Source organism: Erpetoichthys calabaricus, chromosome 8 (assembly GCF_900747795.2).
Source record: "Erpetoichthys calabaricus chromosome 8, fErpCal1.3, whole genome shotgun sequence".
NCBI lineage: Eukaryota > Metazoa > Chordata > Cladistia > Polypteriformes > Polypteridae > Erpetoichthys > Erpetoichthys calabaricus.
In genome coordinates, this window is record NC_041401.2 from 101,691,143 (window position 1) to 101,709,952 (window position 18,810).

Consider the following 18,810-nt stretch of genomic DNA (forward strand, 5'->3'; position numbering starts at 1 on the left):
CACGCCCCTTTCTCTTATTTACTCTGTGATTTGAGCAATGCTTCTTCCGCAAAAAATAGACCCTCATTTTCATTATTCTAAATGTATCGCTTTAAGCGACACAGTTTAAACACAACTGTTTATGAAACTGCTATTTTTTTTTCATTTTTTCTTACAATTCATATGCGCTTTAATATATTTAAAACAACAAAAACACATATCTTGCGCAATGATTTAAAAAAAGAAGATCCGGTACTAGAAACGACAGGAAGTTACGAGATGCTTCTGAAGTTTCTGGAAAACGACAATAGATCCCGCCTTTCATGTCTTCTGATAGGCTTGTCGGCTTGTTTTTAGAAATTTGATTGGTTAACGATGACATAACTGGGTGCGCGCAGAAACAAGGAGAAGGACGAATGGCTTTCTGGTTTACAGATGTTTATAGGTGTGAATCGAAAATTCTGAGCGTTACCTTGGAAACTTCTAGTACATTCCGGTAAACTTACATAAACATGTTAGTTACATATAGTGGCTTCGAAACGCGTACCTGATTGTGTAACCTCTTCCTATCAGTTACGTCTTTACGTGTTACACAATGAATATCTTTATTTAGCTTAGCCAAGGCGACTTGTTGACACGAGTAACCGGAGAGCTCGAGATCACGTGATTAAAGAAGTTTTGTTACAGGCCGTACTGTTCGCGGCTAAAAATGCCGTGTCACTACTGTAGCTACTGCACTTGGATAAACGGAAATACCGAAAATGATTGTGTTGTTATTGTTATTGAGGAGCATAGTTAGATAAGGAATAGGTTAGGTAATGAAATAGATACAAGATATTTTTCGGTAGTTATATTGTATAATTGTTTAAAAGTTTGTATTGAAAATTATTGAGCATACAATTTTAACATACCATAAAAGCACAATTTCTGTGTGTTTTTTTTTCTCTTCTTTAAGCGATAAACGTGAAATTTGACATATTGGTGCTTCTCACCATAAATCAGGTTTTTGACAAAGGGGCTGGTCGAACAGAACGAGTGGCATGAAATTCTACATTGTGGAGAAAGAGCACAGGGCCAGTGGTAAAGTAATGCTTAGTACACCTTATTATTTATTTGATTAATTGCTTCTTACAATTATTTTGCCTTTTTGTCAAAGACCTCACACTCAGTACACCCCACCGTGTGCTGGGCTGCAGACCTTGAACGTTTTTTTTAGAATATCCATTTTCTGTCTTTTGCGATTTTAAAGGTTTCGTTGCCCACCTTAACCACTTAAAAGTTCTGTGATACCCGCATGTCTGGGTGACACAGGCTACTCAAAGTGGTGTTATGAATGCAGACTGATGTGGGGTCTCCTTTCAGAACTATGGCTATCATGGATATTTTGTAGATAATGGTTTGAAGCTTTTTGTTACATTTTTGCCACAGACAGGCTAAATGTTAGCTATTTTTTCTCTAAATACTGTAATTGTCCCAAAAATGAATACACCAGGTAGTCTTCCTCATAATTTTTGGAGATCTTTACTATATGATAATAATGCACAGTTTAGATATATTATTTCAAAATAAGAAATGCACCTTTTAGTTTAATGGAGGGACTCTAGACTTGATGACTGAAATAGTAAAATCTGAAAAGCTTTAACTTAAACAATAATTAGTTTCCAATTAAAGTGTCAATCATAATTGATACCTGCAATGTTAACTTGAATGGCATTCGTGTGACATTTGCCTAAAAAGACACCATACTTAATTTTAACTCCAAGCTCAAATGAATATTTTCATTGAATAGAGACAATATATGACCAAAAGCTGCTTTGCAAAATTCTGCAGTTTTGCGTATGGGGGCCACAACTATAATACACTTCAATATGTAGTTGGTTTGGCTATAGGCTATTGGTTTATGGCAGTTTATTACATAACTTTTTTCAACAGAAATATTGAACTGACACCAAAAAATACGTGGTGTGTTAGAAGTTTGTTTTCCCTGAAGAAGATGGTGAAAATCCTGCTAATGACTCATTAAGCAATTAAAATACCAAATGAAACAAGTTTTAGGGTAATTAAAAAGTGGCTAATATATAATTATAATAAAATTCCAGTTTTAATTTCTGTCATGGTAATCACTGGGTAACCTGGCTAGTATATTTTTAGAATAGAGATAAATGTGGTACATTTTCTACCAATATTAAATACTGGCAACAGTTTTTGTATTTGGTTGTTATATGGCAACTTTATATCCATTCTTTCAGTTCTCTTTATTAAATTCAGTGAAACACGACAGTTTGCCTAAAACACTTTTCTCCAGTCTTTTCAAGTGAAGCAGAGTGAAATGTTCCAACACTTCTGCATTAACACTTTACCTTGCCACTGTTTTAAGGTGTTCATTAGAATAAACTCACATATTTAGTGAATGCAACCTAGAGGAAGAAATGGTTTTGAAAGGCACATAGGAGGTTATCTGAAAAGTACTCAGAAATCACTTTTCAGAAAATTTCAACTGATAGTATTTCTTTGAGATAAAAAGTATATACAGTGCATCCGGAAAGTATTCACAGCGCATCACTTTTCCCACATTTTGTTATGTTACAGCCTTATTCCAAAATGGATTAAATTCATTTTTTTCCTCAGAATTCTACACACAACACCCCATAATGACAACGTGAAAAAAGTTTACTTGAGGTATTTGCAAATTTATTAAAAATAAAAAAACTGAGAAATCACATGTACATAAGTATTCACAGCCTGTATCTCTCAGCAGTGGAGCACCACAGGGTTATGTGCTATTGCCTCTTCTTTTCATTCTTAACATAAATAACTTGTATATTCAAGGAGAACACTGTAAATGTCCTTTCAGTTTGGTAATGATACCATGCTGATATGGAGTTCTTTGCAATTCTTATGAGTCAGCCTATAAATGGCAGAGTGAGCTGGTACAGTAAAAACAATGTGGTCTCGATACTCAGGAGACTGTCAAAATTATTGTAGACTTCAGGAGAAGCACCCCACCCCCATTATTACTCCCATAAGCATCTGTGGTTCTGTAGTCACCAATGTGGAGCTCTTCAGTTTCTGGAGATTATAATTTTTCAGAATCTCAAATGAGATTTTGATATCAACTCCATTTTTAAGAAGGCTCAACTAAGAATCTGTTTTTTTTAATGAAAGTTAAATACATTTACATTGCTAAAGCAATTGCTAGTCCAATTCTGTACTGTTATTATAGAGTTAATCTCTATCTCCTTCATAACAGTTTGATTTGGAGGAATCACTGTCAATGACACGGCCATACCACAACATATTATTTGGTCAGCAAACGAGATACCCTGGTACATCATAAAACATTGACACTTCAACTGACTGAAGCCTTGAGTACTGCTCATTTTGCATAACCAGATTCCTATATTTAATTCAATGAATAGATCATAAACAGTGGAAATTCCATCTAGTACCTACAGATTAGAGTCTAGTATGGATAAAGTTAATTTAGTATGTTGTGACCTGGTTTATTAAAAAATCTTTACTTTAACAAAGGCATCTAACAACTACACAAAAACAGCATTATTCATTTTTTGCTTTCTCTTCTCCTTGTCTCCACCTAGGTGAGCTTGGTCTTTCTTCCACCCAACTCACCTCCTTTTATGGATGACCCAGGAGAGCCACGACATTGCCTATGTGAAACACTTCTGGGTCAGATGGAAGCCCCACAAAGTAGGGATCCTTGTAGCACCCCCTGGTGGCACCCACGGAACCTAACAGCTGCTCCATGGCACTACAGTCCCTAAAATGCCCTGTGGGTGTCCATATAGTGTCAAAACCCAGGGATGCTGCCATCTAGCGTATTGGGGAAGACTGTAGCCACATCCAATTATCTTGCCCCGTCCTTCCATGGTACTGACCTCCCAGGGAGGTAAAGCCCTTGCTCCATCCCAGCCTCGATGCCAACACACTCTTTGTATTGTTGGTTTCTTCTGCCAACTGCTTGAGGAAGTCAGGAATTGTTCCATTTTTTTCTTCATCCTGGCCTTCTGGGTAGGTAATGGATGAGTGCCCATCCTGGAAGGGATGCCAGCCCATATGTGCCACACATCACACTGTTTAGTTTTTTAAGTTGAACTAATGCAAAAAAGAAGCAAAGCAAATTGTAAAAAAAGCCTTGCTACTTAAGATCCATATTTTCACTGTTTAGTTGTAGTACAGTTCTCAGTTATTTGGTTGATTTAAGAAAACAAGGTTTGTTAATCTTGACAAATCTTAAATTTCATGGAAAGCTTAATTTGATATATGCCATCTTTCTTAATATATCAGTCAAACATGGAAAGTAGGCAAAATTAAATTAAAAATACATATTTTATTTTATGTGATTTAGTAATACATTTGAAAAAAAAAATTGAATATTATTGTGACTCTCAACAACTTTTATTATGCTCCACACTGTATTATAATCAGGTATGTTGTTTGGAAAGAAGCTTCTTTTCTGTGACCTGTGCTCTGTATCGAGCTTCAACTGCTCTGGTGATTGCATTACTCAGTCTTCTCTTCATTTGTGATTTATATGGCTCTTTCATTTTGTCCAACTCTCCTGGATCCAGATTTCTGCCAAATACTTCAAGCTATGTAGAAAAGAAAGCAGAATTACTTTTCAAGCAATGTACCATATAGCTGCTTTATGTTTAATTAAAAATGCATGCTATTGTCAGGAAAATGAAAGGCTTTGTAAAGGAGAACTGTTACCTCTGCATTTTTTATGTCCTGATTATAATTGTGAATATGAATCTTCGTCATTGAATTGAGGACTTTCCTTTGCATATTTTCTCCATTAATGACTAAAAAAAAAAAACAAAAAACAAATCTCACTTCATATAAAGGTTGGTGAAGTTCTTTTCTGAGGCCTTCGTGCACTGTGTTTTTATTTGGGTTTCTGTTGCAACACAATGCATAGTACAAACACATGACTATACAGAATACAGTACATCAAATAATGTTAAAACTTAGTAATTCTAGAATTTCATAGTGTTTTGATGATACACAATATTCTTCTAGGTGAAAATGAAAACTTACGTTTATCAGCTGTTTGCATGATCATCTGAAGCAGGTCTGAGGCAATGCTTTCAGCCGTCCTTCCATTGACTTGCTTTGATACGGCTGCTGCATCAGGCATTTCATCAGTGTCTAAAGAATAATCACAAAAACCAATAAAAGGTGTCATTTTGCTTGACTTCTCACTACATTCATAATGGCTAACACGGTACAACACCCTAGTACAGTACTAACATAACAACTGACTGAAATTCTTGAGTGTTAAATTACTAGCATATGTGTATTTGTTAGCAAATGATAATTTATTTTACATTTACATTTACATTATTTAGCAGATGCTCTTATCCAGAGCGACTTACAACAGTGCTTAGTAGTCTACGACTGTTCTTCAGTCTTTAAGGCTAGGATTAAATCTACTGTCATTAAACAAGTTACCGCTGACCAAGTTGTACGCAAAACCATGCTAGAAGAAAATAGTAAGTTGTTAGTACAAACATTTTTTTTTTTTTTTTTTTTTTGAGAAAAAGGGTAGAAAAAAAAAAAAAAGTATGGGGACTTTAGTCCAAGTGCTGTTGAAAGAAGTGTGTCTTCAGACGACGTTTGAAGACAGTGAGGGTCTCCGCTGTTCGTACAGCAAGAGGAAGTTCGTTCCACCACTGAGGAGCCAATACTGCAAAGAGTCTTGATGCATGTCGTCCTCTTCTTTTAAGTAAGGGTGGTTCGAGACGAGCAGTGCTTGATGTTCTGAGAGAGCGAGAAGTGACACGCTGCTTAACCAGTGCTGATATGTAAGGTGGTGCAGTTCCAGTTTTGGCCTTAAAGGCAAGGGTTAGGGTTTTGAACCTGATGCGGGCAGCCACAGGGAGCCAGTGCAGGTTCCGCAGCAGAGGTGTAGTGTGTGAGAATTTGGGAATATTAAAAATGAGTCTTGCAACTGCATTCTGGATCAATTGAAGTGGTCATGTTGCCTTTAGTGAAAGTCCAGACATCAGAGAGTTGCAGTAGTCCAGCTTAGAGATGACCAAGGTCTGGACGAGAAGCTGAGTAGCCTCTGTAGTGAGAAAGGGGCGGATTCTCCTGATGTTGTAAAGAAGATATCTGCAGGACCTGGAGAGGTTGCTGATGTGTGGAGAAAAAGACAATTCTTCATCTAGAGTGACACCAAGACTTCTTGCTGTTTTTGAGGGGACGATAACCGAGTTGTCAAGAGAGATTGCAAGGTCAATATTCGGAGATGAGTTGCCTTTGATATACAAGAGTTCAGTCTTGCTGGGATTCAACTTGAGGTGGTGGGAAGTCATTTTCAGTATTAATTCTAGATTTCAGCTATTAAAAAGTACTAAAAACAGTAAACCCCCTGGAATCTGAATTCTGATTTAGTTGCTAGTATACACTGAAATAGTTTGAAATTAATAAAAGTTACTTATAATTTCTTTAACAAATAATGTGGCAAATGCCTATTACCTGAGGTCCTGTATCAATTCACAAACTAAAATAATTGCTATATTTTGTGTGCCAGATTGGGTAATATTTGCATAGAATATACTATATATTGCTGCAGTTTGTTGAAGAATAAATAACCCTGTTATAACAGGTGATGTAGCCTTTGACTAAATTGTAGAACTGCTTTGCTCTTATTATTCAGAAGTTAAAAGAACTACCCATTAGTGCCTGATTTTTAATAATTTTCCCTTAAACATTTATTTAGTAGTCTTAGCCTTCTGTAAACTTTGGAATTTGATAAGTCACTTTTGAAATGCGTGCAAAGGTAAATTACACGTGTCACTGAAGGTTTGTTACGTCATTAAACAGTCCATGAGAGTGTAACAAGCATACTTTAATTAACACAACAGCAGTCAATGTAAAAATTGTATTTGTAGCCATAAGATTAAAGGGCACATATGTGTGCAGTTTTTCTGCAACTTGGTTGTCATCGCAGATCATCCTCAGAAGAAATCTTGCAAGCGTCTGCAGGGCAACAGGTTTACTATACAGAAAATCCAGTGTATTCTGTGTCATTAACACTAGGCAAAATGTAAAATTTTCCCCCCTGTGCTCAGTCTTTTGTGATGATGATCTAAGAAAATACATCAAAATAAATTTGAATCGACACAATGATTCAGGAACGATCCTGTTTTGTTGTTTTTAAACACATTTGTCTTTCTCCATTGTGAATGCCAATTACTCATGTTTTTCTGGAGACTTCACAACCACACCTACTTCCTATAGACTGTCTCACAGCTTCTCTTTCTTAGTTTTTAACCAAACGTTCCATCCACTTAGGGTGTGATTCTATTCATTGTTTTCACTGCAGCCTTTTTTCCCTCATCATTGTTACTCTGACGAAGCACAGGTATTAATGTTTTGTTTAATAATACAACCAGTAATATTTTTGAGATATATTGATAACAAATACAAAATTCATTGTGTATCCCAGCTGACATTCTACAAATCATTTTAAAACTTTTGTTGTTCATAACCATTGTCTTGTTTGCAATGTCTAATTAAGTGACAGGTAACTATAGAATACTTCTTATATTAAAATAAAATAAGAACAAAGATAAGAAGGGCCTGTCAATTTAAACTACTATTTATAATATAAAGACAATCTGTTAACCATAATTCCAATACAAAATGTATCTCATTTTGACAGAATCTCCACTAACCTTTAGAGAATGAATTTTGCTGCACTAAATGTGTTGGTACTTGATGTTCCTGACTTGGGGTCTTAGACTCTACTGAAGGAGGAGGAGTCCCAAAGCTGAAGAATCAAATGTGAAGCACTTCTTAAACAGGTAATCGTACAGGTTATACTTACAACTGACATGTAATGAGAAGTCAAGCAAAATGACATACTTTATTGGCTAACTAAAAAGATTACAATATGTAAGGTTTCAAGGCAACTCAGGCACCATCTTGCCAATTGCATATTATAATGTTTTTAGTTAGCCAAAAAAAGGTGTCATTTTGCTTGATTTCTCATTGCATCCATAATGGATAACATGGTACAAAACCCTACTATTACATGAAAACATAACATAACATGAAACAGAAAGCATTATAAAAATGATAGATAATTTTTATTTTATAAATCCTCTAAGCCTTACTTATCCATCCTTTTTTCTGAATCCATACTTTTAATTTTATGAAGCTGGAGCATATTCTTACAGCACTGTAAGCAAGGCAGAAACCAACTATAGCTAGGACTCAAGTCCAAAGCACTCATTCACACTGCTGAAATTCACATTCTCTAGTGACCATAACATAGACAATTTTAGGATTTGGTATGAAATCAGGGTAGCAGAAGAGAAATCCTAGCATGCATTGGTGGGTCTCACCACAAGTGATGACCAAGATGGAAACCACACTTGGGGTGGAAAGCTATGGTGCTAATCTGTGTGTCACTGTGTTACACTTACTAAAACCTTACCCTGCCATTTTGGGCCCCATAGAATTGTATCAGAACTAATCTAATCTTTAACACTAGAATTACCAGAGCCTACGAAAAAACTCGTAAATCCGTCCCACCTTAAATCGCGTCTTAAATCCGTTTGCACCTCTCCGCCAGAGTCCTTTGTCATCTAAATGTGCTGATAAACAAAAGCTACTAGCAGCCAGCTATTCCATCCCCCCACCAACTTAGAATGAACTTCTCCTAGCTCAAGCCTTGCCTTGATTTGATTACCTGGGATTGAAGTGGAGTTTTACAGTGGAAATAATTCTAGCGTTATTTGGAATACACGCATTTCATGTGTGTTCCATTTCTATAGTAGGCTGTGCAAACACATTTTTAAAACAGAAACGTTTTTCATATTCTAATAGTAAATGACAAAATGTAGGCATAAACTATATAACGTATGAAGCCTGAAGTCCATATATCAAAGAAACACTTTCACAAAAGGTACAAATAAGAGAACACGTGCGCATTCATTCAAAAATATTTTTAAAAAAAAAGCCGCGTTAGCATGCCGCATTGACAGTCTTACTACAACCGCCGCGGTAGCGTAATGGTATCAGCTACTGACTGGGGATCAGAGGGTGGCGAGTTCGATCCTGCATGGCTCCACTGCGAGAAATGAACTGCTCTTATTCTTACAATTTTAGAATAACAACATAAATTTGATTTCAGTCTGTAACAGCCGGTGTAACTTATGATACTGGTAAAGGTTAGCTTTTTTTTTTTTTTTTTTTAATTCACTTTTCATTCTCGCAGTTGCATTCAGAATCAATCCATACAACCCCATCTGACACAGCTGGTTTCACATAAATAAAAGTGCACTTTTATTCAAGACTATAACCGAAGAATAAAGAAAGCAAATTACAGTTGGTGGTTGATACGACAGCTTGCGTGGTGCAATGTTAAGAACTGCTGATTTCCGATCCGTGCTATATAAAATCATCACATTCAAATATGAACAGTTCCCACACACCCAAGGTCCGCCATTCCTACATTTACGACATGTGTACTTGTTGCAGTGTACACACCTCTCTGTGCTATGGTTCCTATTACAGTGAATGAGCACCTGACACTGTACTTTCTTCCCTGGGGGAAGCTGAGGTCTTAGAACGGAAGTTTGTTGATGCTGTATCATCTTTTCTTTTTCCATCGCCTTTTCCTGTAAGAAGCGACGACGAAATTCCTCTGCAAGGTGAGCCATGAACACTCTTCTTTTCTCAGTGGACCCCGTGCATGCCTTATACAGTACGTGTGCGTTCATCGCTGCTAGGTCAAGGATGTTGTAGAACACAGCAACCAGCCACCTGCGTGTTCCTGTTCGCACTGAACAAGCACGCGCCTTCTGGTCCATGATGTCAACGCCACGCTGGGGAAAAAAGAAAGACAAATATACAGTGGTGTGAAAAACTATTTGCCCCCTTCCTGATTTCTTATTCTTTTGCATGTTTGTCACACAAAATGTTTCTGATCATCAAACACATTTAACCATTAGTCAAATATAACACAAGTAAACACAAAATGCAGTTTGTAAATGGTGGTTTTTATTATTTAGGGAGAAAAAAAAATCCAAACCTACATGGCCCTGTGTGAAAAAGTAATTGCCCCCTGAACCTAATAACTGGTTGGGCCACCCTTAGCAGCAATAACTGCAATCAAGCGTTTGCGATAACTTGCAATGAGTCTTTCACAGCGCTCTGGAGGAATTTTGGCCCACTCATCTTTGCAAAATTGTTGTAATTCAGCTTTATTTGAGGGTTTTCTAGCATGAACCGCCTTTTTAAGGTCATGCCATAGCATCTAAATTGGATTCAGGTCAGGACTTTGACTAGGCCACTCCAAAGTCTTCATTTTGTTTTTCTTCAGCCATTCAGAGGTGGATTTGCTGGTGTGTTTTGGGTCATTGTCCTGTTGCAGCACCCAAGATCGCTTCAGCTTGAGTTGACGAACAGATGGCCGGACATTCTCCTTCAGGATTTTTTGGTAGACAGTAGAATTCATGGTTCCATCTATCACAGCAAGCCTTCCAGGTCCTGAAGCAGCAAAACAACCCCAGACCATCACACTACCACCACCATATTTTACTGTTGGTATGATGTTCTTTTTCTGAAATGCTGTGTTCCTTTTACGCCAGATGTAACGGGACATTTGCCTTCCAAAAAGTTCAACTTTTGTCTCATCAGTCCACAAGGTATTTTCCCAAAAGTCTTGGCAATCATTGAGATGTTTCTTAGCAAAACTGAGACGAGCCCTAATGTTCTTTTTGCTTAACAGTGGTTTGCATCTTGGAAATCTGCCATGCAGGCCGTTTTTGCCCAGTCTCTTTCTTATGGTGGAGTCGTGAACACTGACCTTAATTGAGGCAAGTGAGGCCTGCAGTTCTTTAGACGTTGTCCTGGGGTCTTTTGTGACCTCTCGGATGAGTCGTCTCTGCGCTCTTGGGGTAATTTTGGTCGGCCGGCCACTCCTGGGAAGGTTCCATGTTTTTGCCATTTGTGGATAATGGCTCTCACTGTGGTTCGCTGGAGTCCCAAAGCTTTAGAAATGGCTTTATAACCTTTACCAGACTGATAGATCTCAATTACTTCTGTTCTCATTTGTTCCTGAATTTCTTTGGATCTTGGCATGATGTCTAGCTTTTGAGGTGCTTTTGGTCTACTTCTCTGTGTCAGGCAGCTCCTATTTAAGTGATTTCTTGATTGAAACAGGTGTGGCAGTAATCAGGCCTGGGGGTGGCTACGGAAATTGAACTCAGGTGTGATACACCACAGTTAGGTTATTTTTTAACAAGGGGGCAATTACTTTTTCACACAGGGCCATGTAGGTTTGGATTTTTTTTTTCTCCCTAAATAATAAAAACCATCATTTAAAAACTGCATTTTGTGTTTACTTGTGTTATATTTGACTAATGGTTAAATGTGTTTGATGATCAGAAACATTTTGTGTGACAAACATGCAAAAGAATAAGAAATCAGGAAGGGGGCAAATAGTTTTTCACACCACTGTATGTGACATTTTGAAGAAATCATTTTATCACCAGAATAGCACCAGAATACTTTGTCACACTAATATTTTTTTCATTAGCATACCTTCATGTGGTTGTAGTCTGTGACCGTGTTTGGTTTTTTTTTTTTTATCTTGCCCAATCTCCACATCATGGTGCATTGTGCTGAGAATGCAGACAGACTTCATCTTTTTGGGCACATACACTGTCAGCATGGCACTGGGAGATCTAAACACCAGCGTGGAGAATTGTTCGTGTACTGAACTGACTTTAGCTGCAGGTGGAAGTTCCCGTCGCACTTTATTCATGGTGCCAAGCAGAGTTGTATTGCGGTGCAGCAGTCTATTAGCCAGCGAAAGTGACGTGAAGAAGTTGTCTGTTGTTACGGTTCTGCCTTTGTCCAGAAATGGCTCCATAAGCTTTATGACCACAGACTCGGAAAGTCTTTCTCCCGTGGGACGACTGGGATCTTTTCCTAAATAAGGAGTGGCATTGCACATGTACTTTGTCTCCAAATCTGCCGCAATCCAAAAAGGCAGAACCGTAACAACAGACAACTTCTTCACGTCACTTTCGCTGGCTAATAGACTGCTGCACCGCAATACAACTCTGCTTGGCACCATGAATAAAGTGCGATGGGAACTTCCACCTGCAGCTAAAGTCAGTTCAGTACACGAACAATTCTCCACGCTGGTGTTTAGATCTCCCAGTGCCATGCTGACAGTGTATGTGCCCAAAAAGATGAAGTCTGTCTGCATTCTCAGCACAATGCACCATGATGTGGAGATTGGGCAAGATAAAAAAAAAAAAACCAAACACGGTCACAGACTACAACCACATGAAGGTATGCTAATGAAAAAAATATTAGTGTGACGAAGTATTCTGGTGCTATTCTGGTGATAAAATGATTTCTTCAAAATGTCACATATATTTGTCTTTCTTTTTTCCCCAGCATGGCGTTGACATCATGGACCAGAAGGCGCGTGCTTGTTCAGTGCGAACAGGAACACGCAGGTGGCCGGTTGCTGTGTTGTACAACATCCTTGACCTAGCAGCGATGAACGCACACGTACTGTATAAGGCATGCACGGGGTCCACTGAGAAAAGAAGAGTGTTCATGGCTCACCTTGCAGAGGAACTTCGTCGTCGCTTCTTACAGGAAAAGGCGATGGAAAAAGAAAAGATGATACAGCATCAACAAACTTCCGTTCTAAGACCTCAGCTTCCCCCAGGGAAGAAAGTACAGTGTCAGGTGCTCATTCACTGTAATAGGAACCATAGCACAGAGAGGTGTGTACACTGCAACAAGTACACATGTCGTAAATGTAGGAATGGCGGACCTTGGGTGTGTGGGAACTGTTAATATTTGAATGTGATGATTTTATATAGCACGGATCGGAAATTAGCAGTTCTTAACATTGCACGACGCAAGCTGTCGTATCAACCACCAACTGTAACTTGCTTTCTTTATTCTTCGGTTATAGTCTTGAATAAAAGTGCACTTTTATTTATGTGAAACCAGCTGTGTCAGATGGGGTTGTATGGATTGATTCTGAATGCGACTGCGAGAATGAAAAGTGAATTAAAAAAAAAAAAAAAAAAAAGCTAACCTTTACCAGTATCATAAGTTACACCGGCTGTTACAGACTGAAATCAAATTTATGTTGTTATTCTAAAATTGTAAGAATAAGAGCAGTTCATTTCTCGAAGTGGAGCCGTGCGGGATTGAACTCGCCACCCTGTGATTCCCAATCAGGGGCTGATACCATTACGCCACCGCGGCGGTTGTAGTAAGAATGTCAATGTGGCATGCTAACGCGGCTTTTTTTTTTAAAAATTTTTTGAATGAAAGCGCACGTGTTCTCTTATTTGTACCTTTTGTGAAAGTGTTTCTTTGATATATGGACTTCAGGCTTCATACGTTATATAGTTTATGCCTACATTTTGTCATTTACTATTAGAATATGAAAAACGTTTCTGTTTTAAAAATGTGTTTGCACAGCCTACTATAGAAATGGAACACACATGAAATGCGTGTATTCCAAATAACACTAGAATTATTTCCACTGTAAAACTCCACTTCAATCCCAGGTAATCAAATCAAGGCAAGGCATGAGCTAGGAGTTCATTCTAAGTCGGTGGGGGGATGGAATAGCTGGCTGCTTGTAGCTTTTGTTTATCAGCACATTTAGATGACAAAGGACTCTGGCGGAGAGGTGCAAACGGATTTAAGACGCGATTTAAGGTGGGACGGATTTACGAGTTTTTTCGTAGGCTCTGGTAATTCTAGTGTTAAAACTGAAATACTGTAGAAACTTAAGATAGAAAAATAAGAAACAACAAATAATTTCTGTTGTAAAGAGTTTCTCATTTAACAAAAAAATACATATTTATTGCACATGTACTTACCTTCTTATAGAGATAACCTCTCCAGGAAACTTTGGTAAAAACAAATATAAAAGCAAGGTTAATAGTAATACTGTATACAGAATGATTTTATCTTGTTAATTTTTACTTTAATCTTTCATACCCCCCTTAAATCATATTAGCATTTAATGTGCAGGTGGCGGACAAACAAATATGCACAAGTATAGCTAACTAAATGTAGGCAAATATTGTTTAACTTTAAATCGATAGGAAATCAGTATTATGTAATACTAGACAAACAGCCCGTTTCGACAGCGTAAAATGAAACGGGCACGAGTTTGTGTCAGCAGTGTATGAAGAACAAATAGTAAGTAAGGAAGAAATTGTTTTGTAATGATTGTAGTCCACTTTACTCATTACTGTACAGGCTTGTACTGTTAGTTGATGAATTTTCCAGGCCTATATTATATTATTGAATGATGAATGTTCCAGTACAATATGGAATAGTAATAAGTATAAGCACCACAAACCTGATATAGGTGTATTGAATGAATGCGTAATTGAATCAGAATGCGTAATTAGGCCTCGAGCTGTAGTCGAAATCGCCTTTCAGGCCTCTAGAGCTTTAATCAAAGTCGCCTTTCTCTTTGAATTTTTGCGGCCGTAAATCCGCCGCCTGCCGCAATGTTAGGGTTGGATGTCGGTCTCGTAAGGTTTTTCAGGCAGCTGCGCAGAAGGCGACTGCGCATTCGGATTCGGACGGACGTGAGTGAGTGAGTAAGGAGGCAGGCGAATTATGTATTAAGATTTAACATTTAAAAAATGTGGCATTATCTGAGCCTAGGCTGAGGGAAGCATGAGTTTAATAAAGCCTTGATTATTTTAATTGATCTTATACGCAAATGATGACATCCTCCTCACCTCATATCCATACCTACAATTTTTAAATTGCTAAACTATGTTTCATTATGTACATCTTGGTTGCAGGGAGCCATTATCTACCCTTACAGCTTTGCATGTAAAGTGGGAAGCATCTTCAGATTTTCCATTGCATAGCACAATCACACACACACATTCATACTCCCTTATGCTGGACCAATTTAGATTTGCTAATTTACCTAACATGCATGCTTTTTAGGTGTGGAAGGAAAATTAGAGTACACCGAGACATGGGGACAATTTCACAGAATTATTTTAACACATGGGATTGATACAAATTAAACCATTAAGCCATATTTATGGTATTCTGTGCACTGTACTATCTGTTACTATGTATGTATTCTGTTATGTTCTTAAATCCCACAATAATTAAACAAGATGTTTTTCATTCTTCTCCTATAATATACATATTTCTGTTGGCTTTATTTCCAATCTATACATCAGATGCATTTTACTGAAATTAACTGTAATACTTTTTAATTCACTCCTCTTGTCTGTGTTTTGGATTAAGAAACTGCTGTCTTTTATATATTTCTTGATTTTGGCATCCTTTTTTCTCTTTTTTGTTGATTAGAGTGGTGCATATATGTTGTGACTCCTCCATAGGTTAATTGGTGACTCTAAAGTGAGTGCAGTATAAATGGGTATGTGCATGAATGAGGCTTGCAAATCACTGGCATTCCAGTTATCGCTTGTTCCAGCTTTATATCCTGTATGGCTAGAATATGCTGCAATAACAATTAAAGCAAAGGCTTAGAAAATGCATGGATGTATTATATTAAAACACACATATTTTAACATTTCTAAGCCCATATTACATTAAGTGATTTTTACAGTGATTTTCAGTCATACTCTTCATTTATATAATCTCAGCATGTTGGAGGCAATCCACGGGATGCTCCTATGAAGCTGATCGCCTAATGTGACATAACCAGTGATTCACTCCAACTAGTCTGCAACTTGCTCCAATAAAATCAAACAGATTTGATTTTGTCATTTGTTGAATGCTTATCTGGAAGTACAATGCATATAGTGTATCAATGTGGAATAAGGAACATGTGTGTTTTGAACCTTACAAACAGAATGAGGCCCTTCTTTCTGATGTCTCATGTTTTACGTACCGAAATATAATGGAAAAAAGAAAAAACAGCAGCGATTGTGGCTGAATTTGCCATACCCTTTGTACAGTGCTGGCTTGGATAGGTAGCATGGAGGCTTTGAACCTCAGAACAGAAGAGAGACTTGACTCATGTTTTATGAACCATGACAAAATGGAGTAAAGAAAAAAATGGACAGGATTGCTGCTGAAGTTGTCACAGCTGTTAACCCTTTGTACAGTACTGGTACCGCTAATGGCTTTCAGAAAAATGGGCGAGCATGTCTGCACTGTAAAGCTGGCAGACACTTGGTGAAGTAGGCGTAGGCAGCAATTTTCAGTTGTGTAAACTGATATGGTGCAGTGATGAAATCAGTGACTGTTGTCTGCAAATTTGAGTTAATCCATGACTAGAAGTTGCATAATGTGACTTCTGCTTTACAAGCACACATTTTCTCTGAAACATGCCTGCAATTAAAGGATCATGGAGAGCCTATGTCTGTCCTGACAGTAATGGGCAAAATCCAGTCCCACACAGAAGACAGCCAGCTTACCTACAGACACTGGCATTGTGATTGAGAGTCTCTAGTTCATCTTGTAAACTCCTTTTTTTAGATATGGAAGTGAAAACAGAAGTAGCCAGAGAAAATTCCACACAGGCAACACAAGGAAACTGTGCTAATCTTCAATGATGCTTCATGCGCTGCATTCTCAAATGTAAAAAAATACTGACTTTTTTATGCTAAATGTGCCAGTTATTACTTAGTTACACTGGTGTATTCAGGTGAAAGAAGAGGGTACAATATGCTGAAGAAAAGATGTTACTAGGCCAGCTAAACTGGCTAGGAATACAATTACATCTTGTAGAGAAGAACAAATTGAAAAATGCAGGGTAAAGGAAATTGTCTCGTATGAAATTTGATTGAAAGCTGCCATATAAAATAAAAATGAATTTGTTTATCAGAAATTACTATGTTCAGCATTAGAAGGATACAAACTTAAATGCATGATTCCAGATAAACAGCTGTGTGCTGCATAGCGTCGTTTGAGCAACGTCTGACCGCAGTATGTCTGTGGTCCCATAACGTTATAATAGAGTTCAGAACAGGATGTAGCGAACATAACAGGACCAAGCAAACTCAACAGCTTCCCGCATGCAACACGTGCATCTCACATCTCTTGTACACAAAGAGATGGTACTGTCAGTACTGTACTGTACTTTTTATTTTAATGTGAAGTTTCCCTACTTACAAATAAAACATTTGCCGCATAATAGTGTACGCTTTGACTCATAAGCAGCAGCACCCAATCTTAAATACTGTGTGTGTGTCTGGAGCGTTGTAGCATTATCTCTCTCAATTTACTCAAAACAGGTACACTAAAGTATCCCATATAGCTTTGCTAAGTACTGTATATAATATGGTGTTCACATAAAGTCAAATCACATAATGTTCTATTTCACTGAACATATCATGGATGTCAAGCAGTGCATACAGTTCCTGTTATATTTGACAACTCTAGCTTATACCAACAATTTCCTAAAAAAAAGTACTTGCCTGTCTGAGCTTAAAGAAAATGAAAAGAGCATATACTGTTTATTCTTGTGTATTATTTGTTACACATACAAATTTAAATAAAATCTCAAATATAGATTCTTACATAGATGATAAGTAATACAGTATACTGTATCAGGATATGAAACAATAAAATCAAGAACTGCATTTTAATCACTGTCTTGTTTATTGTTACCACTTCATATTTATAACACCACTATTTAGCTTTTATGACTATTATGACTTCCAGAAAATTCTTACCCATCTGCTCTCTTTAATTTGCTCGATCTCAGCCTGCAGCTGATGGATCTGGTCTTCAGCTTGTTTTTGCATTTCATAAGACTTTTGCTTTTCCTGCATAGAAGGCATTTAATATGATACACTTTTTAATTCCTGGTATATGAACTGCATTTTATGAAGTCAGTAACACTTTAGTTTAGGTACTGCAAAAATACATCTCTTACTCATTTACTACTGTGTTACAGGACCTTACCATACACTTCTTTGTGCATACATAACACTCACAAAGCATCAGTAAAGTGTTTATTCATCTCTGCAAAGTAACCGACTAACAAAATGTCACTTTGGTGTGGTCTAAGGTGGCTTACATGAGACACATTTCTCTTGATATTACATATGCAGTATTAGTCAATATGCCACACTGAACAGAGATGAATCACCTGTCTATTGATGTTTTAGAAATGTCATGAAGTCTAAAAGAAGTCTTTGTTAAAGTCTTATTACATACAGTAAGAGCAAATGAGTAATAGAAATATGTTAACAATGCTGAAACTGAAGTGTTACCATTAAGTCTAATCAAATAACATCACGACAATCAGGAAGTAGAACATGCAGAAATACAAAAAGACTTTAAGTGCAGAAATTGTAAACTTGGATTCAGGCCATTAGAAGTGGAGCTAATTTTACAGAGAGTACATACATTATTAGCTATATTTATGCATTATCGTTACTTACTATTTAGTCCATGTTCTGAAAATCAAAATAATGCTTGACAGGTCTTTATTTTTTATCAGGCCCAGTGAACTACTTTGTTTACTTGCAGAACTGAATATGTATACAAGATTTATAAATGACCAGTAAATGTAACTGGTTAATTGAAATGGTGATTATAAAGAATTTACCTGGGCTATCTGCTCTTCGAAATGAAGTCTCTGTTCATTGTGGCTTTGTTCGGTTTCTTCTAACAGTTTCCGTAGTCTTTGTTCTTCATGCCTACAATAAAACTGGTTGAGCATCTTTTAAAAATGTGGTGCACAAAAATACTTGTCCTTAAAGGGAGCTTGTCCATACCTCTGAACATTCACATGACATTAATCAAAAATGTTATGTTGCTATATTATGCTTATTATGTCATTTGTCT

General features: G+C 37.3%; 1 protein-coding gene across 1 annotated transcript in view; it reads right to left on the reverse strand.

Moving 5' to 3' along the window:
• Positions 1–4,307: 4,307 nt before the first annotated feature.
• LOC114656710 (uncharacterized) overlaps positions 4,308–18,810 on the reverse strand; it is a 53,046-nt gene continuing 38,543 nt past the window's right edge. Inside the window, exons 13-19 of the mRNA XM_028808337.2 lie at positions 18,572–18,662; positions 17,691–17,783; positions 13,884–13,912; positions 7,683–7,777; positions 5,038–5,148; positions 4,711–4,802; positions 4,308–4,589 (exon numbers count right to left, since the gene is read on the reverse strand). Coding sequence (XP_028664170.1) covers positions 4,422–4,589; positions 4,711–4,802; positions 5,038–5,148; positions 7,683–7,777; positions 13,884–13,912; positions 17,691–17,783; positions 18,572–18,662 — 679 coding nt within the window. The 3' untranslated portion in view covers positions 4,308–4,421. The remainder of the gene's footprint in view (positions 4,590–4,710; positions 4,803–5,037; positions 5,149–7,682; positions 7,778–13,883; positions 13,913–17,690; positions 17,784–18,571; positions 18,663–18,810) is intronic.